The sequence below is a fragment of the Theropithecus gelada genome, chromosome 13 (assembly GCF_003255815.1).
Source record: "Theropithecus gelada isolate Dixy chromosome 13, Tgel_1.0, whole genome shotgun sequence".
NCBI classification, from domain to species: Eukaryota; Metazoa; Chordata; class Mammalia; order Primates; family Cercopithecidae; genus Theropithecus; species Theropithecus gelada.
The window spans coordinates 46,727,721-46,753,070 of NC_037681.1; the positions used below are offsets into that span (position 1 = coordinate 46,727,721).

General features: G+C 37.8%; 1 protein-coding gene across 2 annotated transcripts in view; it reads left to right on the forward strand.

Moving 5' to 3' along the window:
* SELENOI (selenoprotein I) overlaps window positions 1-24,812 on the forward strand; it is a 48,856-nt gene extending 24,044 nt beyond the window's left edge. Inside the window, exons 5-10 of one of the 2 annotated variants that reach the window (XR_003115279.1) lie at window positions 1,585-1,847; window positions 3,459-3,567; window positions 12,137-12,185; window positions 13,913-14,001; window positions 15,216-15,398; window positions 17,884-24,812. Coding sequence is in view for 1 of the 2 variants with exons in the window: in XM_025354180.1 (XP_025209965.1) it covers window positions 1,585-1,847; window positions 3,459-3,567; window positions 12,137-12,185; window positions 13,821-14,001; window positions 15,216-15,398; window positions 17,884-17,982 (884 nt within the window). In the remaining variant the exon portion in view is untranslated. Of the gene's footprint in view, window positions 1-1,584; window positions 1,848-3,458; window positions 3,568-12,136; window positions 12,186-13,820; window positions 14,002-15,215; window positions 15,399-17,883 lie in introns of both variants that reach the window. The other variant, XM_025354180.1, reaches the window with a different exon arrangement.
* Window positions 24,813-25,350: the final 538 nt, after the last annotated feature.

The window sequence follows — 25,350 nt, forward strand, 5'->3', positions numbered from 1 at the left end:
TTTTTAACCTTTTTATATACTTCACTCTTCACATGCTAGTCTCTAGTCAAACTAAAGTGCTTGGCATTTTCTGAACATGCATTGTGCTTTTCCACCCTGGTGTGTTTTGCTGATAGCATTCCCTCCTTTTGAAATGACATACTTCTTTATGTCTTATCAGCTGAAATCCAACTCATTCTTTATGTCCTCTACTCAGATTTCACCTGCCTGAAAAGCCATTCTAGATTATCTTAGCCTAAAGAGAACCTTTCCCTTATCTGTACTCTTCTATGGTTTGTGATATACCGTAGCTTTATTATCATGTTTTGTTCCTTTCTCTCTTTTTTTTTTTTTTTTGTTGAGACAGAGTTTCGCTCTTGTTGCCCAGGCTGGAGTGCAATGGTGTGATCTCAGCTCACTGCAACCTCCACCTCCTGGGTTCAAGCGATTCTCCTGCCTCAGCCTCCCAAGTAGCTGGGATTACAGGTGCGCACCATCCCTGGCTAAGTTTTTGTGTTTTTAGTAGAGACAGGGTTTGGCCTTGTTGGCCAGGCTGGTCTTGGACTTCTAACCTCAGGTTATCCTCCTATCTTGGCCTCCCAAAGTGCTGGGATCATAGGCGTGAGCCACCACACCCAGCCTGTTCCTTTCTCAATTGTAAATACTCTGAGGGCGCAAACAGTTTATTCTAAGATTCTTCCAATCCTTATAGCACCAAGAATAGCACATTAGTTTCAGTAAATTCAATTCTTATATTTGCTGAATATCCACTATGTGCATTTTCTGAAAGCACTTAAGATTATGGGGGCAGTAGATCTGTAAAGAAGTGATTATGATTTCAAACAGGATAAAGTAGATGTTGTGACTGAAGTACTTTTGGATCCTAGAGCAAGGAGGGGTGAGATAAGTTGTGAGGAATTACTTTGGCATGTTCGCTGGAAGCTTGAGAATTTGTAGCTAGTGAAACAATCCAATAGTTGCGTAGATTTGGAGGTGTTCAGAGTCCAAGTAAAATGCTGCTTTCTCAGATCTAAAATTGACACCATTCAGTGTAATATGACATTTAGATTTTTAGATTAAACTTTGAAAAATTATATATTTTATTTCTGAAGTCTTTGTTTTTTGTTTAAAATTTTTTTTTAGAGACAGGGTCTTGCTCTGTTGCCCAGACTGGAATGCAGTGGCATGATCATAGCTCTCTGCAGCCTCAAACTCCTGGGCTCAAACAATCCTCCCACCTTAGCCTCCTGAGTAGCAGGAACTACAGGTCCACACCACCATGCCTGGCTAATATTAAAATTGTTTGTAAAGACAGAGTCTGGCTATGTTGCCCAGGCTGATCTCAAACTTACGGGCTCAAGTGATCCTCCTGCCTTGGCCTGCCAAAGTGTGGGAATTATAGGTGTGAGCCACTGTGCCTGGCCCTGAACTCTTTGAAGTGTAGAATTAAATAATTAGATTTTTATAGTACCGGCTGATAGCCATACTTAACATTTCTGTGATACGCTGATTTGTTTTGTTTTGTTTTTTTCCAGTTGATTAAAGAAGACTTTCTCCATCCTGGTGCATATGTTGAACTTTTCCTGTGGTTTGTTTTTGTTGCAGATGGTGTGGACGGAAAGCAAGCTCGCAGAACCAATTCTAGCACTCCCTTAGGGGAGCTTTTTGATCATGGCCTGGATAGTTGGTCATGTGTTTACTTTGTTGTAACTGTTTATTCCATCTTTGGAAGAGGATCGACTGGTGTCAGTGTTTTTGTTCTTTATCTCCTGCTATGGGTAGTTTTGTTTTCTTTCATCCTGTCCCACTGGGAAAAGTATAACACAGGGATTCTTTTCCTGCCATGGGGATATGACATTAGCCAGGTGGTAAGTATGTGTTCTACCTTAAATTTTCAACATTGCCATGATACTTTTGGAAAGCTTTTGTCATTGCTTCTTTATTGCTCTTAGGCTTTTTTTATTAGAATTGATATGTACTTTAAAATTTTTTATTTTTATTTATGGAAAATTTCAAAAAAGTAGAATAGTATGGTGAATAGTAAAGTAGAGAGAATAGTTAAGAAAAAGTAGAGAGAATAGACCCTGATATACCTATTGGTTAGCTTCAGCAATTAGCACATGTGGTTATTCTGGTTTCGTGTATAACCTCCCTGAGCCCTTTCTCAATTATTTTATTTGTTTTTGTTTTGTTTTGTGTTGTTTTTGTTCTTGAGATGGAGTCTCACTCTGTCACCCAGGCTGGAGTGCAGTGGCGTAATCTCAGCCCATTGCAGCCTCTGCCTCCCGAGTTCACGCGATTCTCCTGCCTCAGCCTCCCGAGTCGCTGAGATTTCAGGTGCCCACTACCATGCCTGGCTAATTTTTATATTTTTGGTAGACACAGGGTTTCACTGTGTTGGCCAGGCTGGTCTCAAACTCCTGACCTCAAATGATCTGCCTGCCTTGACCTCCCAAAGTGTTAGGATTATAGGCATGAGCCACCATGCTCAGCCCTTCTCAATTATTTTAAAGGAAATTTCTAATATTATATGATAAATACTTCACTATCTCTAAGAGCTTCCTTTAAAAAAAATCACAATGCCAGTATTACACCAAAAATTTAACTATTTCTTAATGTTATTAAATGTTCATTTGAACTCTTGATTTTGTAAAGAAAGATATGCACATAGAATTGAATGGTTGGCTTTTTGTGTTCATTGCCACCTTTTCATTGTGTAGAGAGATTTCTTTTTTCTTACTTTAATGGCCTTGCTATTAACTCTCCCTGCCTTTGAATCCCAGCTTTTTGTGTTGCCATTTTGCCCATTTGCACCTACGTCTCCAGTAAAGAAATCAGAAATTGGAGTGTTTGTTGAAGGAAGTGGTTGGGTGGGTAAATTTGGATCATCTTACAACTTAACCAATTTATGAGTTGCTGTTAGAGTGCTCCAAATGATGGCCAGTTGCTTGCATTGTCTAGAAGTTGGTTATTTTATAGCATTGTTGGCTAAAAGATTGTTTTTTTTTTTTTTTTTTTGTGACGGAATTTCGCTATAGTTGCCTAGGCTGGAATGGCGGGATCTCGGCTCACTGCAACCTCTGCAGTGTTCAGGGGTTCTCCCGCCTCAGCCTCCCGAGTAGCTGGGGTTACAGGCATGCACCACCACACCTGACTAATTTTGTATTTTTAGTAGAGATGGGGTTTCTCCATGTTGGTCAGGCTGGTCTAGAACTCCCGACCTCAGGTGATCAGCCCGCCTCGGCCTCCCAGAGTGCTGGGATTACAGACATGAGCCCCCATGCCCAGCCAAAAGATTGTATTTTTAAAGGTAAGAAGACTTGCCACAAAAGGTAAGAATTGCCACATACCAAATATAAGCATACTTCTTGCTTTTACTAAAACTGTTTGACTTGACTTAGTGCTGCATAAAGCATGGTGACTCCTGATCTTTCTAGCGTTAATGCTTCTGTATGCTTTTGTCTGCATTTTCCTTCCAGACTATTTCTTTTGTCTACATAGTGACTGCGGTTGTGGGAGTTGAGGCCTGGTATGAACCTTTCCTGTTTAATTTCTTATATAGAGACCTATTCACTTCAATGATTATTGGTAAGAAGCTCCATGTTGAAGCCTGTTTTAACCATCACTTTGTTATCAAAAGAGCCAGTATTTGACTATACCAAGCAACAACACCCTTTGCCTCACAAAACCTCCAGGAGGCAGAACAACCCTACAACCTTGTAGGATTTCAGCCTAACCATTAAGAAAAATAAGATTTCTTTGTTTTTGGGGTTTTTTTTGTTCAGCATCAGCTATTTCTAATCAGAGGGAAATACCAAAACAGATCACACAAGCCTGATAAAGTGACTATTCAGATTAACCTAGGCTGTATTGGAGGGTCCACATTTGGTATAGGTTTTATATTTATCTCAAAGTTGAAAATTACTAGTTTGTATGAAATACAGGACAGATGAAATGTAGAGATTATTTTATAATGTATCCACTCAAAAAATTAAGCTTCTATTCCTCTCAGATATCCTCCTTCTTAACCCACTGATTGCTAAAGATTTTTTATGGTGGTAATCTTTCTGTTTTGATTTTAGCTAAAGGGGATATCTATAGGATGATTGACTGAGTGGAGGAGGGTATTAGTGGTATGGAAAGAGGTAAAGAGAAATCTAGATTGTTATTTTGGGGCCCCAGGAGTGGCACTGAGAACCTTTGTAGAAGTAAAAAGGTATATGTGTGGGCTATGTCCTGTGTTCTGTTCTCTTATCTAAAAAATAGGCCAGGCACAGTGGCTTATGCCTATAATCCCAGCACTTTGGGAGGCCGAAGTGGGAGAATCTCTTGAGCCCAGGGGTTTGAGACCAGCTTGGGCAACATAGTGAAACCTTGTCTGTAGAAAAAACTGAAGTTAATCAGGTGTGGTGATGTGCACCTGTAATGCTAGCTACTTGAGAGGCTGAGGTCAGAGGATCACTGGAGCCCAGGAGTTGGAGGTTACAGTGAGCTATGATTGCATGTGCCACTGCACTGTAGCCTGGGTGACAGAGTGAGACCCTGTCTCCAAAAAAAAAAAAAAAAAAAGAATAAATTAAAAAAATAACCCTTTCCCATTTGGTGAACCTTGGTAATGGAATGGGAATTAGGTAAGGCTTAGAAACTGTTTAGAAGACAGCATATTAGGCCGGGCATGGTGGCTCAAGCCTGTAATCCCAGCACTTTGGGAGGCCGAGACGGGCGGATCACGAGGTCAGCAGATAGAGACCATCCTGGCTAACACAGTGAAACCCCGTCTCTACTAAAAATACAAAAAACTAGCCGGGCGAGGTGGCGGGCGCCTGTAGTCCCAGCTACTCGGGAGGCTGAGGCAGGAGAATGGCGTAAACCTGGGAGGTGGAGCTTGCAGTGAGGTGAGATCCGGCCACTGCACTCCAGCCCGGGCGACAGAGCAAGACTCCCTCTCAAAAAAAAAAAAAAAAGAAGACAGCATATTAGGCACTGGCTTTCAGAAAAGGAATGGTTTGGGCTTTTTTCTGTAGCTCTGGACTACATATTTTAGGAGCTATCTTGAAATCTATCAAATGTTCATTTTTGATGCCTGTATAAACTGTTATTTCTTTACCTCAAAAAGGCTATTGTTCTTCTCCAATTATGTAGTGACCCTTTTGATTGTCCTATGGGCAGGTTTCCTGCATGTTGCATTTAAATGTTAAATTTAGATAAGACAGAATCCTCTGGTATATGAGATATATTTTTTAATGTTAAGTGTGTACTCTAATAGGCACATAATTTTCTTTATAATGTTTCTACTTTTACATAATAAACCCCTATGTACTGTTATCCAGTCTCAACTATTTTCAGTACCAGTGCCAATCTTGTTTGAAATGTGCCAGTATTCTCTAGCCCCCTGCTTAGCCCCCTGGGTTGTGTTATAATATACAGTTTATTTTACTTACTGACACATTTGCCTTTATATTTGACCTACCATGTGGTTGGTGTTCTTTCCCAGAAGTTTGAAGGACTTCCTTTAGGTTTTTTTTATAGTGCAGGTCTGGTAGCAGTTTATTCTCTCTTTTTACTTATGTGAAAATGTATTGATTTTGCCTGAATTTTTTCTTTTGGTATTTTGAATACATCATTTTAATGTCTTTTGACATCCATTGTTTCTGAGTCAGCTCATATATCATTGTCACTCTGTAATGTATTAGTTTTCTCTTGTTGCTTTCAAGGTTCTGTTTTTATCTTTGGCTTTCAGAAGTTTGACTATAGTGTACTTAGGTGTGGTTTTCTTTGTGTTTGTCTTTCTTGGTATTTGTTGAGCTGTTGACTCTGTTGGACCTGTGAATTAGTATTTTTGACTGAATGTAGGAAGTTTTCAGTCACAGTTTTACTTCTTGAGATATTTTTTCTTCCCCTCTCTCTTCTCTTCTGGGACCCCACTTACATGTGTGTTACACAGGTTTGCTTGATACTGTCCTAAAAGTAATTTTCTGCAGCTTTATTAAGTTTTCTTTAATCTCTTTATTCTTTGTAGTGGATAACTTCTATTCATCTATCTTTAAGTTCATTGCTTTTTTTTTTTTTCGTCTGCCATCTCCAATTTGTGGTTGAGCCCATCTAGGAAATCTTTCATTTAAGTTATTGTACTTTTCCCTGGGTGCAGTGGCTCACACCTGTAATCCTAGCACTTTGGGAGGCTGAGGTGGGAGGATTGCTTGAGGCTAGGAAGTCAAGACCAGCCTGGGTAACATAGTGGGATCCCATCTCTACAAAAAATAGAAAAATTTAGCTGAATATGGTGGCACATGCCTGTAGTCCCAATTACTTGGGAGGCTGAGGCAGGAGGATCACTTGAGCCCAGGAAGTCGAGGCTGCGGTGAGCTGTAATTGTGCCACTGCACTCCAGCCTGGGCAACAGACTAAGACCCTGTCTCAAAAAAAAAAAAAAAGTTACTGTACTTTTCAGCTCTAGAGTTTCCATTTGGTTTTTAAACTTTCCATTTGTCTGTTAAGATTCTTCTGTTCATTATTATCTATCATATTTTCCTTTAGTTCTTTGAACATATTTAACATTGCTGCTTTAAAGTCTGTCTACTGAGTCCAACATCTGGGCCCACTTAAGAGTCATTTTCTGTTAACTGCCTTTTTTTTTTCTATTTCTTTGCATATCTAGCAATTTTGTTGTTGTTGTTGAAAACCGGATATTATAGATTACATTTGTGGAGCCTATAATCTGTTCCGCTCTGAGGATTTTTGTTTTTTTGTTCTGATAGGCATTTAACTTGTTTGGACTCAGATGAAAAAATTTGTCCCATCACATTGTATATTAGCTCTTGTCTCCGTTTGGTTATTTTCAGCTTTTTAGCTGCTGCTTTTTTAGTCGGGTCTCTTGGGGGTCTCCTTTGTGTCTGTGTAGTTTAGTGGTCAGCCAAAGATTTGGGCAAAGTCAATACTGAGATTTTGGCGCTCACCTCTCTGTGATTTTCTTGCTTCTGGAGTTTCCCCATCCTGAATCTTCAGCTGCTCTTCCAGCAATTGTGTTCTACCCCCAACCCTCAAGCCAGTAAGAGTTTTGCCTTCTTCAGCCCAGTCTGAGTGTGGGTTGGAAACACACTTAGAGAGAGAGAGACAACAGACTCACATCTCACCAAGAACACCTCTGTCTTTCAAGGACAGCATGTCCTCTACTTTCTGCCTTCTCTTTCACTATGTTCTGTGGGGTCTTCTATTTGCTTGCTTAGTTTAGCATCCATACCCAAGAGTTTGGGCAGAGTATATTCTCAGATTTAGAATCTCAACCCTTCTGCATCTCTCTCTTCTACAATACCCCCCACCCTGCTTTCGAGTTCCTCTGCTGCTCTGAATTATGGTATCTGCTTCCACAAGCTGGTGAGGAAGACTGTGGCTTTCCTCATCTGGGCTGGGATGGGGTAGGCAAGCCACAAACTCGGAGTTGTTCCCCAGTGTTTCAACCGTAAATGTTTCTCGAATTTCTTTCTGCCCTTGAGTATTTTCTAGTACCTTTAAGTAGTTGTTTTAAATATCTTTGTCTGGTTTTTAATCATTATTTGTGAGAAGAATTATCCTCCCTTTTTATGCCATCATTAACAGACACCTTCCTTCCTTTAGATTATTTTAAAGCAAATCCCAGATATCATTTATTTTCATCCAGAAATACTTCATTGTGTATCTCTAAATGATAAGGATTTCTGTAAAAGAACCACAATTGATGTGTTTCTATAGCTGCCAAGTACCTATATAGTTGCCTTTGGTTGGTATACCTTTTAAATTTCTCTTAATCTGGCTGGACGCAGTGGCTCATACCTGTAATCCCAGCACTTTGGGAGGCCGAGGCAGGCTAATCTTCTGAGGTCAGGAGTTTGAGACCAGCCTGGCCAACGTGGTGAAACCCCATCTCTACTAAAAATACAAAATTAGCCAGGTGTGGTGGCGTATGCCTGTAATCCCAGCTCTCAGGAGGCTGAGGCAGGAGAATCGCTTGAACCTGGGAGGTGAAGGTTGCAGTGAGTCAAGATCGCGCCATTGCCAGCCTGGGTGACAAGAGCGAAACTGTCTCTAAATAAATAAATACGTTTTTTAAAAATGTCTTTTAATCTATGTTGCTTTTCCCTATTTTTCCTTTGAAGTTTATGTGTTGAAGAAAGTGGGTCATTTGGCCAACAGAATTCTTAGATTCTACATTTTCTTGGTTGCGGTCTCATGGCATTGTTTAACATGTTCCTCTACTCCTCACTTTTCCTGTAAATGATAGTTAGATCCGTGAGCTTAGTTTGTTACAGGTTTAATTTTGGGGGTCGGAGGCGTGCTGGGGAACAATACTTATTAAGTATTGCATTCTTTTGCATCACATTAGGAGGTCTTTCTATTGCATCACATTAGGAGGCAAGTAACGGGTTTAGATTTTGTATGTTCCATCTGCTACAAAGTTTACATCATCACTTTACCATACTTATATATATGTATATATTTTAACCTGCTACCTTAAACTATTAAGGGTTAAACTTCACCTAATAATATTAACAGACATTGATTATCATGGCTTAGGAATTCATTCATTCAATGGATAGGTAAGGAAATCAAGTTTTTAGTTTTATGATAAAATACCTCATAAATACATACTGATAATTTGAAAGCAAATTTTATAGTACAGAATTTTTCTTAACCTCATTGATCTTACTTTTTTATCTCCTTTAAACCTATGACAAAATCCTTGGTTTTCAGTGACACAGAATACTCACTTGCTTTATTCCATGAAATACTCACAACAGTCTCATAAAACAGTACCTAAATCAGCAAACAGAGGAAAACTGAAAATTCAGATTTTGTTTATTTTGCAGTTTTATTTGTCCTTATGACTTGTCCCACTAGGTGTGTCCAGTCAGTTTACTATATTTTAAAATCACCAATCTGTGGTTATGCCACCAGCTGTGGATTTATACATCTAGGTTTTTTTTGTTTTACTTTAAAAATTACTTTTTCTTTTAAAATTCATTTTTCCTTTGTAATTATGTAAAATATTTGTGATAACAAAGTCAAATTTACAGAACGAGGTATATTCAAGGAAGTCTAGCTTCTATTGCTACCCAATCCTTTCTTTCCTCATTGTTTCTTTCTTATTATAAGTAAATATTTGTGTTTCATTTTATCACTCACTTTCATAGATACATGGTAGCATTCCATTCTATATGTACCATACTATATACTGTGCCTTTTTTTCCCACCCCCCTGCTTAATTGTATATCCTAGCGATCACTCCATAGTGGTCTATAAGAATCCTCCTCAGTCCTCTTACAGCTGCCTGGCACTTCATTGTGTGGATGTACCATAGTGTGTCCAACCATTCCCCTATCAATAGACATTTGGGTTAGTTCCAGTTTTTGCTGTTGTACAAATTGCTGCAGTGAATAGTCTTGTATATCAGTCTTTTCATATTTTTGCCAGGGTGTTGAGGAAGGGGTCCCTAGAAGCAGAATTGCTATAGAGGACAAGTGTGTGCTGTTTTGCTAAATGTTCCCATATTCCCCTCCATATGGGTTGTGTGATTTTCTTTCCCACCAGCAGTGTATGACAGTGCTTATTAATTTATAGTTTTACCAACATAGTATATTGTCAAACGTTTGAATTTTTGCCAGTCTGATAGGTAAGAAATGATGTCTGTACAGTTTTAATTTGCCTTTCTCTTACTATGAATGAGCTTTTCTAGGTTTAAGAGCCGTTTGTATGTCTTTTTCTGTATATTTTACATCTCTCAAGCAGGTTTTTTTTTTTTCTATAGGGTTATTGGCCATTTCCTTTATTTTTAGAAGCTCTTCATGTATTAGGTATATTAATCCTTTAATATAGATTATAGTTTTCCCCATTATTGTTTCTCTTTTTAATTTTTCTTAAAGTACTTTTTGTTTTGGTGGTTTTAATTGAAGTACCTACTTAATAAATAAACTGGAAATGTGAGGAACGAAAATATTTTTTATGCCATGCTATCCTTGGATTGTATCTCATTCAACTTGGTCCTTTTTTTTTTTTTTTTTTTTACAAATTCTACTCTGATTTTTCTCTAGCTGTTAAGTTTCCTATGTTATGAAGTCTGGGCCTTCACTTGTGGCAAGATGAAAAGCAGGTCTGCATATGTATGGTCTCTATCACTGTTCTCTACTTGAAACATAGAGCTTCATAGACAAGTATTTAACAATTAAGTACTCGTTACAGAAAGTACATTAAGTACTAAAGAGAAGAAACAAAAGATGCAGCCTTTCTCTTTGGCAGCCTGTATAGAGCCCCGGCTGTCTACATGCTCACTATACTTGAGATAGTTATTTCAATATTTTTAAAACTAAAATTACTCTTGGTGGCAAATCTTTTGCTAGTTTGTCTCAGCCTATTTCCAACACCTCAGAGCTACGAGTACTTCTGCGTTAATTCATTTAGCCTTGGCTCCTCTCCAGTGCTTCCCAGCTTGACATGGAGTAAGCTGCTAAAAATTTCTGAGAACACTGAGGACCTCAGGTGGTCTTCTCTTTCCTTTCCCTTTAAGTTCGTGTAATTTGGGGAACTTTGTTCCCCTCTAAGTTCGTCTAATTTGGGGAACTTTATTCTACTTGGGCTTGGAAGTAGCAGAGTACTTCTTTTTTAGAGATAAGATTTCTGTTGGGTTCTAGTCTTTGTTTTAAGCCAAATGTCTTAGGAATTGTTTAGAAGGAATGTTTTCTACCTTTAATCTTTAAGGCCATAGCTGCATTGACCCTCAAACCAAGTAGAGTCACCAGGTAACTGGAATAGACAAATGGGCTAATATGTTGCATGACAATGGAACATCCAAATGAAGTGCCCAGCAGCTTGCCAGATATATTGATTCGGAGTTTGAGAGAGAAAATAATTAGGAACCTATATCACTATAGATCATAGGATCAAAGAATTTTAAAGATGTAAGGGACACTAGAAAATAGTTCAACCCATCCCCACTGTATGACTGGAATCTAAAGTTCAGATTGTTAGAGTTTGCCCAAGAGTCTGTAACTAGATTTTGCAATCATCTTTTGTAAGTCTGTAGTTGAGCTTTAAAAGAAGATTCTCAGAGAGAGAGAGAGAGAGTATAAGTACAGTGGGGCACCCAGAAGTAATATGCAGGAAGTAGAATTGCCAACAAAGGATACAGAATGAAATGGTGAGATGGCTAGTGGAAACATAGGGAGAATGGCATCACAAAGACAAAGGGAGGAAAGAATTTCAGTTTAGTGGATAGTCAACCAAGGCATTTCACTTAGGAGTCAGGAATGAAAAAACGACACTGAATTTGAACATTAGGAAAGCTTGGTAAATTTCAAGAGTATAATTTCTGCAAAGTTGGAACACAGTGAATAAAAAAGTTCTAAGAAATTGAGGACAACTGAAAAGTTTAGCAAATGATAAGACAAAGCAGAAGAAGATAGTAGATAGTGAGGACAGTAGAATCAATGGGAGGGTTTCTTGGGAAGGCCATCTTTGTTTTAAAGTTTGTGGGAAGAGAACCAGTGTGCGGATGGAAGTAGCTGGGGGGAGAAATTGAAAATGCTAGGAAGACTGGGTGCGGTGGCTCATGCTTGTAGTCTCAGCTGCTCAGAAGCCTGACGTAGGAGGATTGCTTGACCCAGGAGTTCGTGACCAGCCTGGAATATACCCAGACCCTGTTTGCCAAAAAAAAAAAAAAAAAAAAAGCTAGGAAGGTAAAAAATAAATGTGAAGCAACAGGATTCCCCCTTTGAGTAGCTCATGCTTACTGTGCAGTTTCGGTACCCCATACCGTTCCAGGTATCTTAACATGTCATAACTCATTCACTTCTCGAAGCTCTGTGGGGTTGCTACAACTGTTATCTCTATTTTATAAATAAGGAAACTGAGGCAGTAAAACACCAACTTGCCTGAAGTCCCATAATCAGTTCATGGTACAGTTGAAATTGAGGCCTAGCTGGCTCTTTGAGTCTGCCCTCTGAATCACCAAATTGTACTGCCAGTCTTCCTGTTGTAAATGTTGTTTATAAATGTATTTAATTTTATTACAGAAGTAAACTTGAACCTGAAATGTTTGGGGTCTAAAAATATTTGTTTTGCATGATTCAGTGATAATGTAATAATCGCTCTTGAATAAGCATAATAATTGAATACTTATTCCCTTTAGGTTGTGCATTGTGTGTGACTCTTCCAATGAGTTTACTAAACTTTTTCAGGTAAGTATTTTATTTTTTAAATGGGCAAGAAATATGAAGTTTTAGCAGTTGTTAGCTGAACTTAGGGATCTATTTTCCGTTTAGAATCAGGACATTTTGAAAAGGTCACAAAACCTATATTTTAAGTCTAGAATGGGGTAGGATAGTTTGGGGTGTCTGTGGTGGCTAATGTAGTCATTTCAAACACAGCACAAAACTACTAGTTCTTTTGTTATGGTTTTGGACTAATCAAATAGTCTTCTAATGAGGCCAGGCACAGTGGCTCACACCTGTAATCCCAACACTTTGGGAGGCCGAGGCTGGCGGATCATGAGGTCAGGTTTGAGACCAGCCTGACCAACATGGTGAAACCCTTCTCTACTAAAAATATAAAAATTAGCCGTGTGTGGTGGCGCGTGCCTGTAATGCCAGCTACTCAGGAGGCTGAGGCAGGAGAATTGCTTGAACCTGGGAGGCGGAGGTTCAAGCAGGTGGCAGCCTGCTCGAGCAGCCTCCAGCCAGGTGGCAGAGCAAGACTCTGTCTCAAAAAAAAAAAAAAAAAAAAAAATTTAGCAAGATCATAAAAATTCTGAATGTGTGTAGTTTAGGACCAAACTGGACCTGTGCTGACTTTTCTTAAATAGCCCTTCTGTAGAACTTCCCGTCTGGGTTGTGGGGAGAAGGGAGTTGCTCAGGTGGTTTCATTTCTCTGATCTGTGTGCTTCTCCACTTTTGCTGAGCCACACTGAATTTGCCTATTGTGTCCTGAATATATTTTGCTCTTTGCTTCCTTAGTAATTTTGCTCCCACTGTTTCCTTTGCTCCTTTTTCTTCTGGTTGAAACATTTTCTTCTACTTCCCACTTCATCCTTTAGCTCCGAAATCGGCGTAGCAGAATCTTATTTACGTTAAACCAAGCTCTATTAAACTTCTTCATTTATTGGAGCTGGCAGTCATTTATAGAAGCCATATAGTTTAAAGCTCTGAAGGATGTAGAGATTATTTCTCTACATTTTCTCCTCATTTTATAACAGCCAGCCTCTGATTGGGCAACATATTGCCCGAGGTCGTGTCATCAGTGGCGGAAGCAGGACTGGAATTTGGAGCTCTCTTCAGCTGAGCAGACATGTATTGTATCACCTCTGTGTGCTTAGAGACACTGAGATGTGGTATGCCAGTCGCACCTCAGAGTCTTTCTCGTGAGCTCTGTCTCACTCTAAGTTCTCTATCACTTTGTGTCAAAGCTGCACTTTGAGGTACTCTTCTAATATTTTATGTTCATCTTATTTCCCCCATTAGAATATCTCATAGAACAAAGTCCAAATTTTATTCATCTTTATATTCTTAGCACAGCAGTTGATAGTTTGGTTTAAAGAGAAAGAAATGGGATTAGAGGTCAGAAGATTTCCGTTCTAACCCTGGCCCTGCCACTTGGTAGCAAGTTTTGTAAATTTAAATTCTCTTATCCTCACTTAGCCTGTCTGTAAAATGGGATTAATGATGTTGGTTCTGTCTATACCACAAGATTATTGTGAGTATAAAATAAGTGTATAAATAAGGAAACTATAAACTACAGTACAAGTACTATATAATTTATATGTAATAATGTTCTTTATATTACTTAATTTTTTAATATTACTTGATTTTTTTTTCCAGAAGCTATAAAAATAACACCTTGAAACACAATTCAGTCTATGAAGCTGTGGTTCCCTTATTTTCTCCATGCTTGCTGTTCATTTTGTCTACAGCGTGGATCCTTTGGTCACCTTCAGATATTTTAGAGCTACATCCTAGAGTATTCTACTTTATGGTTGGAACAGCCTTTGCCAACAGCACAGTAAGTTTTCTTCTTTTAAAAATCATAATATATATTAGGAATGTATGACAGAATTTGATAATTTGAAAAATCTTTAATATTAGAATAAACAGATTTTAATTTAAAGATTTTTATTTTAGAAATTTGAAAGAATAGTAACCCCAAAAACTGAAATGCTGAAAATTATTTTGTTTTGCCCTTTGAAACCAATAGGATTGGAGACTACAGTAGTATTTTGGAACTGTGGCACACTTGAATTTTTTATTTTGGTTGCCTGCTGAAGAATTCATGGAAAAAATTTATAGATTCCCTTTAGACTCTAAATATATTACCAGTATGACTGAAATGGCTGTAGACTTAAATGATTATTCTAGGAAGCTTGGAAGAGATTTTTGAGAAAGAGAAAACACACACTTTAAAAATCAGCTGATTTTAAGATTAGGAACATGGAATTTAAAACTTTGTAATAACATATTTTTATAAATTCCTTTCCATGCTGGACTGTGCAAGACAGCAGACAGGAAGCAGAGATCAGGAGTTGAGAAAAGACCCTGATAGTCCTGAAAGCCAGAAGATCTGTGTTCTAGCTCAGGCCAGTTCCTTAGAAGTTTTTATTTTGTAACTTAGCTACTCATCTTATGTTTCCATGTTTGTAACGTGTGTAATATCCCAAGTCCTGCTGACTTTATAGGGTTTAAACATCTAAAAACACTAATGCATTGTATAAAAAGTATCTCTGAAAGAATTGTATTTAAGTAAGCTCTTCAAAAATAAAGGAGCCAAAGAGGTTTTGAGATATTAATTATGGCAACGGGACTGAACTGGAGGTAGCACTTCTTCATTGCTATAAAGAAACTTAATTGTGTGGGGGTGTGAGAGGCAATTTTGAATTTTTTTTTTTTTTTTTTTTTTACATATCATAGAGTCTTAAAATTGAGAGAAATTTCTTTTATTCAAACTGTTGCCCAGTGAAAGAATGCCTTCTATAGCATCCTTATTCAGTTAGTTATCTTCCAGCCTCTTCTGACACACACTGTGAGGGTGCATGGGTTTTTGGGCAGGGCCAGGGGTCCAGTCGGGCCCCTAAGCATTGAGAACTTCTGAACTTAGATAATGTAAGTGTGTTGGTTCACGTACTTGAATGCTTTTCAAATGTTGGAATGACTAGTTTTGGAAGTGCTTTGCTAATGAAATTTTTCTTTTTTTCTCTCTTATTTTTTTAAACTAACGTCCAGTGTCAGCTGATTGTTTGCCAAATGAGTAGTACCCGGTGTCCAACTTTGAATTGGTTGCTGGTTCCTCTCTTCTTGGTTGTCTTAGTGGTAAACCTAGGAGTAGCCTCTTACATTGAGAGCATTCTCCTGTATACATTAACAACGGCTTTTACTCTGGCCCACATCCATTATGGAGTACGAGTGGTGAGTAATCTACAGCAAAATTGGTTCAATTTGGGTCTTATAAATGGAACCAATAAATGCCTCTGAGTAGAAAGGAGGCAATGGAAAATTTTAAAAAGAAAGTAGCTTATTATAGTAGCTGTAAGGGTTTTGGGATATTTTCTAAATTTTGGATAATATCCAGATGTTTAATTTCAGATATTGTTTCTGTAATGAGTATATTACTGTAATTACAAATGATTTTAAGGCTGGATAATTATTGTGAGGAATTAGTTCCTATTGTAAGTGGGTATGTATAAGCCATTTTCTTGGTGAGTAGAATTGTAAACTGTTTGAGCCTTTAGTTATATGGGATCAGATAATCACATTTGTTGATTATCGATTTCTTCACTTGCTTCTTTAGCTTTAGGGGCATTTTTATTGTTCATTAACAACATTTGGAAAGAAACTATAATTGGTTGTGTAGTGCGTTTTCCCTCCCGCTGCCCAGTTTGCAGCAATTGTGGTGAGGGAGATTAGAATTTCAGACTGAAGGAAGACTTTTGCGTTATTTGAGGTTTTACTTCATGTGTGTTATTCTTGAGCCCTCATCAGCAAAATTAATAAATAAGGGGGAATATAGAAGAAAAGAGATTTTAAGAAATGTTTTGTAAGCTTGATATTTTCTTCTAAAACTAATTTTAGGAGAATGGACGAATACAGATAAAATGAAATCAAACAGAACCATTTGGTTTTTCTTTCACTTAACATTCTTTTCTAATTATTTTACATATTTTAACATAGGCTGTGCAGTATTCTACCAAGGAGATTACTTAATAATGACCCTGCACAGCACAGTTAATCATTTAGGTTGTTTCCAGATTTTCACCATTATAAATATTGCCCTAGGCTGGGTGTGGTGGCTCATGCCTGTAATCCTAGCACTTTGGGAGGCTGAGGCGGGTGGATCGCTTGAGCTCAGGAGTTCGAGACCACCCTGGGTAACATTGCAAAACCCTGTCTCTACAAAAAATACAAAAAAACTAGCTGGGTGTGGTGGCACGGGCCTGTAGTCCCAGCTACTTGGAGGGCTGAGGTGGGAGGATCACTGGAGCCCAGGAGGTCGGGGCTGCAGTGAGCTGAGATGGTGCCACTGTGCTCCAGCTTGGGTGACAAAGTGAGACCCTGTCTCAATAAATTAAATAAATAAATTAATTAATTAATTAATTAAATTAAATAAAAAAAGAAAGGGAAAAAAATGTTGGCGTAAACAATCTGGAATATTTTTGTTTCATTTACTTTATTTTCCGAGGATAATTTCATAGGAATGGGGTTGTGACAGGGTATTCACACTTTTATGACTCTTCAGACACTTCTATTTGGTGTGCTTGTTTTGAAAGGAACCCTGCTGTAAATCCATTTGAGAAACAAAATATCTTCTGTATTTTCATACACAGTTTTTAAGTGGGAGAGGCAGCTATCACGCTTGATAACAACTTTATACCTTGCATATGTTGCTAAACTTGGGCTTTCTTCCCTTAGTGTTTCTCTACAAAGTTGCCCTCATTTGTTAGAACAAACTAGATACAATTGTTAAGGAGAAAAAAGCTGCGATGAATTGTGATATAAGACATAACTATTTTTGTTTTTATTTTTACAAATGTAACCTTATATGCCTTATAGCAACACTCTTGGGCCTTTTTCCTGATATTTCATCAGTATATGCATGGCATAGAATATCCATTTGCCAGTGTCTTTTTAAATTGTTTTCATTTACTATAGCCTTATAGAAGCATATCTTCAGAAAGCTACAAACATACCAAACCAAACCAAAATACACTTTTCTTTAAATTACAAAGGTACTACATTTTCATTGTTAAAAACCTGGAAAATAAATAAGAGGCTAACTGGAAAACAACTTAGGATCATCTTTTTTGTCTGTCTTTGTGTTCTTTTACCATGTCTACAACTTCTGGCCAGAAGTTAAAACTTGCTAGGCCACACAAAACATTCACTTTAACTACTGAAATGTAAATAATAGGTATCAAGTAAATGACATGCACTTGCTGGCCTTTAAGCTCTTGGCTTCCCAGTAGAGATACCCTAACTAATATAGCCTCTCCAAATTCATAGATCTAGTTTTCTACTATTTCATTGGGATTAGGAGTGATTACTTAGAAATGTTTAGCAAGCTGAATATTTAGTCTAACTATAAATGTTATTACTTGATCTAGATACTACAGGTCAACTAATCCTATAGTTTTTCAGATTTGGATGTGAATTTGAGTGCTCTGGAGGGTTCTGAAGTCTGGATTTTAGTTCCAAGTCCAAACTTTCCCAGGGTAGTTCTAGTACTCCCATTTAGCTGTCTAGCTCTATAGCTGTCCTAATCCAGAAAAACCTTTTCAGTATTTCTCATGATTTTTGCCATGTCAATAAATTGTTATCTCTAGGGTAAATTCTGTGTGCTTTTAAAAACACAATAAGGTACGTATTTGTCACTGTCTCATGTTCTGATTTTTCACAGGTAAAGCAGCTGAGCAGCCATTTTCAGATTTACCCCTTCTCATTGAGGAAACCAAACTCAGATTGACTAGGAATGGAAGAAAAGAATATTGGCCTGTAATAATCTTTCTTTGGGCAGAAAGAAGTACTGTAAATAAATGCTTGTAAATATTTCCTCCATCACCATTGAACTAGACTGATCTGCTTGACAGACATGGGATCTCAGTATGATACTTGGATAGCAGGAATGATACATGTAATCTGAACTTGTGAAATTTTGGACTTACTAACTCTCAGCCTATTTTATTTTTTATAAAACTATGTGACATTTTGGTTGAGCAGAATGTACATTAGACCAGCGAAATGTTCCTAGTGGTTCTGACTTCATGAGTTTACAATGTTGTGATTCATGCAGGGTTAAAGATGCTTGTTTTTTTTGTTTTTTGTTTTTTTTTAATACCAAAATTGGTTTCAGAACACTGATAACACTCAGACAACCACAGTGTGTTTTCATATTTGGTACTTTGTAATAGTGGGAGTAGCAATAGTCCAAATCTAGTATAGGGAAAGGATAAAAATAAGTCACCTTCACCAAGAGATGCCAGTGATTACCAAACAATAGACAGTTGCCAAATACTGGTTTCTCTTTCCCCTGAAAATGGCTTTTGTCCTCAAATGGTAAGAGAACTAACACATTTAGCTAATATATATTTAGATTCTCTAGTATTCTAGCTCTCTTTATTATGGAACAGATCTCGATAAATGGTTTAATTTTCTCCTAAAGAGAAATAATCAGTTGAAAATTTGAGAATGGGTTGTAATTATAGCTCACCCATTGGGATGGTTCATTGTTTAGATGTGGCATTTTCCCCCCTTCAGCTGCAGGTTCCTGAGATTTGGTGCCTGTGAGCTCTGATTGTAGGAATGCATGTGACAGTCCCAGTCTTATGATAATGACTTGTGAGGAATGCAGATAAAAGTACCTTGTAAGATAAATATAAATTGGAGTTAGGAATTTCATGAACCTCTCTATGACCAAAATTAATTTTTTGATTCACTTTGTCTGTCTGTCTGTCCTTCCCCTCTCTCTTTTTTCAGGGTGGGGTGCTGTGTTTTTTATTTCATACGAGATAAAACAGAGAGAAATTCTGACTTCCCCAGCTTGTCCATTTCCCCACTTGAAAACTTTTGATATATATGCCTTACTGAGTACATGCCCCCTTTAGTGTTACTATGACTTGGAGTAATTTCTGAGGTTTACTGACAAACATAAAAATCCCTTTAATTTTAGTGTAGTTGTTGTGTAGACCATATTTTTTCATGATGTGGATATTCTGTTTCTTTTTTACTTTGTCTTCATTTAATTTGGTGGTGGTGAAATTTACTTGCTGATTTTCTTTTATTTTTCACTGAATGAAGTTTGTGCTTGAATGAAGAGTGTATCTTAAACCTCCTTTTTTTGGACAGGCTGCACTTGGATAACATAGGCACCACTATGTTGATATGTAATTAAATTCGTAACTATTTATGAATGTGACCATTGTTAAATTTAATTACAGTGTATTTCTTTGTTGAATTTCAGTCTGCTGCTTTGTAAAAAATAACTGCAATTGATGTTTCATTTTTAAAATTTATAAATTCCAATCATTGTCATTCAAGTTATTAGAAATGAGTCACGGCACTAGCTCATGGTTCTATACTCATTTTTAAAAATTGTAAAGGTTGAGGTATATTTGGTGACTTTCTCTGAGACACAGATGAACGTTGGAAATAGATGAGAAATGGATGCAGAAAAATGCAGATAATGATCCCATGTTTGTTAATTGCCATCATGGAAGTCAGAGAATTAACCAATTAAGTGACGGTAACTATTTTTTGTATACCTTGTTCTTTGTGATCTGTAAAATTGAACTGAATAAAGTGTTAATTGGGGGTAGGGAAAAAGCTTTGTTTTAAGATTTCTAAGCTAATTATTTTACCATTTTGTTGATCTTATACACAAGCATGAGATTAATCTGTATTATATAAGAAAAGAACTGATAAATATTTATAAAATGACAGATTTGGACCACAGGATTTCTTGACCTTGTACAGTATAGTAAAAATACCCTTTACTTCTGGCATTAAGGTCACGTTCTATAGTTTGGGGGCCCTTTTACTTCAAAAGTGTGTTTCTGCCCTCTTTTGGTTGTATCAAATTTATTTGAGAATTGTTTTGTGCCGTACTGTATGACTTGTTTCCCTATGGTGGTAAAGAATGATGCTATAGTCAGTTTTATTGACATTGTTCGATGAAGGAAAAGTGGCCGTCAACAAGGGGAAAGTGAAATTGAGCAATTCACTGTTTCAGGATACTTGTGAATCTTTAGTGTACTGCAGACTCTTTTTCTTGTTTTAGTCTGCCATTCTTGAAAGTGCATCTTGAGAGCCCCCATTTGTTGTCTAGAGATATAGCAGCTGAAGCAGGACTTCATTACAGATAGCTGTGTGCATTTATGTCATGCCAATTACTACAACATTTCCAAAGTATGAAAGGTCTCTCAAGCTTATGCATGATATTGTGGGTGACTTCATGTCCCATTCTTTCTCCCCAGCATACAGTGTGAGCTGCCTTTTGGGGAGCAATGCCATAATAAGGAGCATACATGCATGTTTTCTGTACTTTCAGAATAGAGTGCCTTAGCTAGGCCAGAGGGTCGTATTGTGTTTCTGCTGACCAAAGTTGCATATGCCTGTAAGAAGTGTCTTTTTAGGTTATAGTATTTAAAAAAGTCCTTTCAGGCTTATCAGATAATAATTCTCCTATATTTGAGGGGGGCATGGGATAAAAAGATTTAATAATACCTGGATAGAGAATGCTAATGCTGCCTTTTGTGATCCTTTAATATTATCCATGCTTTTCGTGCAGTACACAGTTTGACATTGCTACAGTTTACAGTGTCATTCTTCCACAAATAGGTAATTGATAGAGTTTATGGGTTTTAGTCTTAAGGGTAATAGAGTGAATAACTTCCAAATAAAAAGCTAAATATTCCTCCTTGTCATTTTAATGTCATTACTGAAATACTTTTAATTCTAATTTTGAAAACAAAGCTAAATGCTGATTGTGGTTAGGATGTTACAGTACTAATACCATCATGTTATTTATTCTAATATAGAGGCACTGAGAGGAGGGGAGTGTATGTCTAGAGTTACCCCAATTCTGAATAGGTACCAAAAGATTATTGATTATGACCTGGAGCCTGAGCTTTGGGAGAATATACAAAGGAAAAAGCAGGCGTAGTTTCCACTTTAAAGGGAAGAAGGGACTTTAACATCCTGTGAATTTGAAATATCCTATGAATTTGAAAGTTTCCTAAGTGTGGTTTTCAAAGAACTGGTTTATTTTTGTAGTCAGTCAAAATGCATTTGGAATGTACCTTGCTTCCATAACAGACTTTGACTCTATGACCTATGAAGAATAAAAAGATAATCTGAAGGTGTTTGAGTCAGAGGCACTTTTCCCCTTTATATTTTATATAGAAGCCTATTTGTAATTCTTCCTCTTTGTTCTTCACCTGGGTTTCCTCTTAACTACCCACCACCTAGGAGAGAGGCTGCCCACTCAGGTCTTGCCTTGTTGCCCCTAGATGTTGCCACATTCAGACCTCCTTGATTGCCTTAGATCTCTTGACTAGTCAAGGACTGGGAACGTGCCAGAGGGAGCAAAGTAAGCTTGATGGGCTGGAACTTTTGACTTTGGGTCCCCAAAGAGCCAAAAACAGATACAGAAATCTTTGGTTGTGTTGATGCCTGTGTTCAGAGTGGCCTTATCTTGACCTCAGTTCTGGATTTAAGTACCCTATAGAAAATTTGTGAAGTCAGACCAGAATTTTCTGTGTCCCATGAGGTGTCTTTGTAAGGCAGCATACCCTTTCTTGAACACCCTGTGGGTGAATAACTTGAGTAAGTTAGCTGCCAGCACTAGAACCTTCCAGGAGGAATTTTAACTAGTATGCTACATTTGAAGCACTTTGACATGTACATTTAAAGTGACAGTTTTAAAAGTAAAATGGTGTTAAATCTCTGAAACTTGAACGTATGATGCTCTGGGCATTTTAGGAAGCTTAAGTAAATTTCTGATTTTCCTTTATTGATTATGTAACCCATGTGATTTGCATATTTTAGTTTTTATGTTTGACAGTGTTACAAATGACTGACATTGGCAGGCAGTTATTGTAGGGTGTGTGGTTAATCATGGTTGTCTAACTTTTCCAGAGAAAGTGGTGATATGCTTCTTCCTTGCATGGAGCTGTGGGAATTGGATTTGTTGGCTGTTCATTTCCAGTGTTTCTACAGTGCAGAATAAATGTAACTTTTTAAGCCTGCATGCTAGTAATATGCTTTGCTCTTTAGTAAACAAATATGCAAGAGATAATAATCTATCTATTTTTTTTAAAGCAGGGATCTGCTCCCTATCTAGACAGATCTTTTAATGCATTAATATTTAGAGTAGCAAAAGAAGTTTTGCCATTTGTAGCTCTCTCACAGGTAGCTTAAGCGAGGGGGTTGTATTGCATATGCTTAGAGAGGCCAGGTTCCCAGAATTGGAAGGTGCCACATACACTGATTTTAGAATATTTTAACAAAGGCTTGTCTCTAGGAAAATCCATTTGGACCGCAGCAGGATTGTTCTAGTCTTCCACGGATCATTCATATGGTCTTTCTCTCCAGAGAATCATTCTTAGAAAGCCAGGCTAAATCAGAGTAGTGCTGTTTTTAAAGCATGTATATTGGATGATGACTATAGAGTACCTTAATACTGTGTTGAAATTGGAAGCAGACTGCTCTCTTCAGCAGCACATACTACAATTGAAGTTAGAGACAGTACTGAAGATGCAGGGAGTAGCTAAATCCTGTGGATATTTCATGTCTCTTTGGCTAATACCTTCTCTTGAGCAGTTTCTATGAGTAGCAATTAAAATTAGAATTTATTTTAAGGTTTTTATTAAAATATATACAATTTGCCATGAATTCTAGATTCTGATATTCTTGACAAGCACTTTTTGAATATCTCAAAAGTAAGTTCTTGACCTGGAACATATTTAGTTAGTACTTGATGTCACTAACCAAGTTGCAGAAGGAGCCTGTTATAATTCTGCAAGATCTGTGAATAGCATTATAAATCTGGGGCAGGTGCGGTGGCTCACACCTGTAATCCCAGCACTTTGGGAAGCTAAGGCAGGTGGATTGCTTGAGCTGAGGAGTTCGAGACCAACCTGGGCAACATGGCGAAACCCTGTTACCACTAAAAATACAAAAAAATTAGCTGGGCATTGTGGCATGTGCCTGTAATCCCAGTTACTGGGGAGGCTGAGGCAGGAGAATCGCTTGAACCTGGGAGATGGAGATTGCAGTGAGCAGAGATCGTGCCACTGCACTCCAGCCAGAGTGACAGAGCAAGACTCCATCTCAAAAAATAATAATAAAAATAAATAAATCTGTTTAAATTACTGTTGTCTTTCAGCATTAGACTTTGAGTTTAATAACTACAAGTTGAGACTGCTCACAATATTAACTTTTTTTGTAGGTTATTTTGTTGTTTAGATAACTTGCCTCCCTAGAGGAGCATTCAGGAGATAAAGACCTATCCACATGTAATGATATAATCATTTCAAAAATGTGCCAAGAAAGCAAAATTCATTATTGAACTCTAAATTTCTGGGATTTTTTTTTTTTTTTTTAAATAGCATTTTCTCTGGGTAAAGGGAAAGGCAATGAATAACTGCCAACATGTAAACTCCCTGCTGCTCACCTTCCCCCCGTCCCCCTCCATCTAACGTAATACGGTACATTTGTAGCCAGTTGTAGAAAAAGAAATTGGTGTCTTTCTCAGTAAGGTTCCATGCCCTGTCACTAAGAATAGGTGGCAGGAATCATGGCCAAATCAAATATATGAGTTGTTTAGCTTGGTCCTGTTGCAGTTGGCTTTCTGTAGTGTTCTGAAACAAGAGGACGATTCCGTTCCTTCTCAGGAACCTAGAAACAACACCGCTTGAGCAACTGGAGTATGTTTGCTGCAAGCAGAATCTTTTGGGGAGAGGGAGAGTAGTTTAATTCAAGTAGTTTAATTGAACATATTAGTCATTCGTCTGGGACTTGCTGTGTTCATAGTAGCAATGTATGTACCATTTATTTTATCTGGTTAGGTGTGATGTGTGTATATGCCTATTTAATATGTACGCATATATTCTCTACATAGATATGTATGATATATTCATATATACATGCAGTCCACTTGATTATCAGCAAAATGGTCAGCCTTTATTAGATTGTTTCTTAATGTGGACTTAATCTGCATGTGGCCCTTACTCTGAAGCCTCTTTCTGATCTGGAGCCACAGTCTGTCTGCCAGTTCATCTCAGTCCTCGAGAAAGGCCCTTTAAATATGTCACTTCCCCATTTTCCTTTAACCATGGGTTGTGGGAGCCAGAAAGAGCTTTGAGAAAGATGACTGCTTCCACCAGGGTGGAGGCTTCCAGGTCTGCATGATGGGGCCCATTCCTGGCCAGAGGGTGGCTCTGGGAGCAGTTGTGCCACAGGCTTGCTGGGGCAGAACTCTAACATTTGCAGAAACAGAGCTTCATGGCTTGCTTAAATTATTTAGCTGGAATATTTTGAAGTGTCAGATAATGTGATGTATAAATAGAGTATGCCGATGCATTTCATTGTTTTTGCATTATCTGTATTAGTGTTTCCCATTGCTAGCCCAAATAATCAAGACCAGACTGTTTCTTGTCACTGGATTCTGGAAGCCTTGCCCTTTCCACTGGATTTATGTTTATTTCTGCTGCTGTGAAACCCCAAAGTTATGCAGTAGGTTTTCATTGAAAATTGTTTAATTCTATTACTATTATTGATAATTATTTATTGTAATAAAAGTAAAAATAAATAATTTTTAAATCCTTTTAATTGTTTTCAGATTGTCTTCTTTGTTTTCCTTGGTAGGTGCAAAAGGGGAGGGAGCTATGGGAGAAAACTAATATTCAGCCACGTGTCTCAGAGAATCATTGGTTATTTTAAAGCCAAACACTGAAAAGGTTTTGTTCTATTTTTAGAAAGATCAGCCACTTGCTCCTGGGCATTTTGTGATCCTGTGACTTGCTTCAAAAGGCAGAATGTGAGGCAGATGGCAGTAGCAGCTTGTCATAGTACACTGCTCCTGACTCGCCCAGAACTGGGTGGTGGCAGTCTCTATAGTCTGATCATGATGGGGTCACATCTCAATTAGTTTGTAAGGTGGTTTCTTCCTCAGAAGCATTTTCCCATAGAAAGAGTGTTAACATATGGTATTAATTTTCCAGACAAATCCCATAAAAACCTGTTAGACCACACTTAGTACATCTAAATTACAGTACAGAAACTATAACTCCCATTACATGACATTGCTTCTGAGGAGAATATTTCCCATTTTTACATCGATCTCTCAGCTCTGGCAGTAGGCACTTAA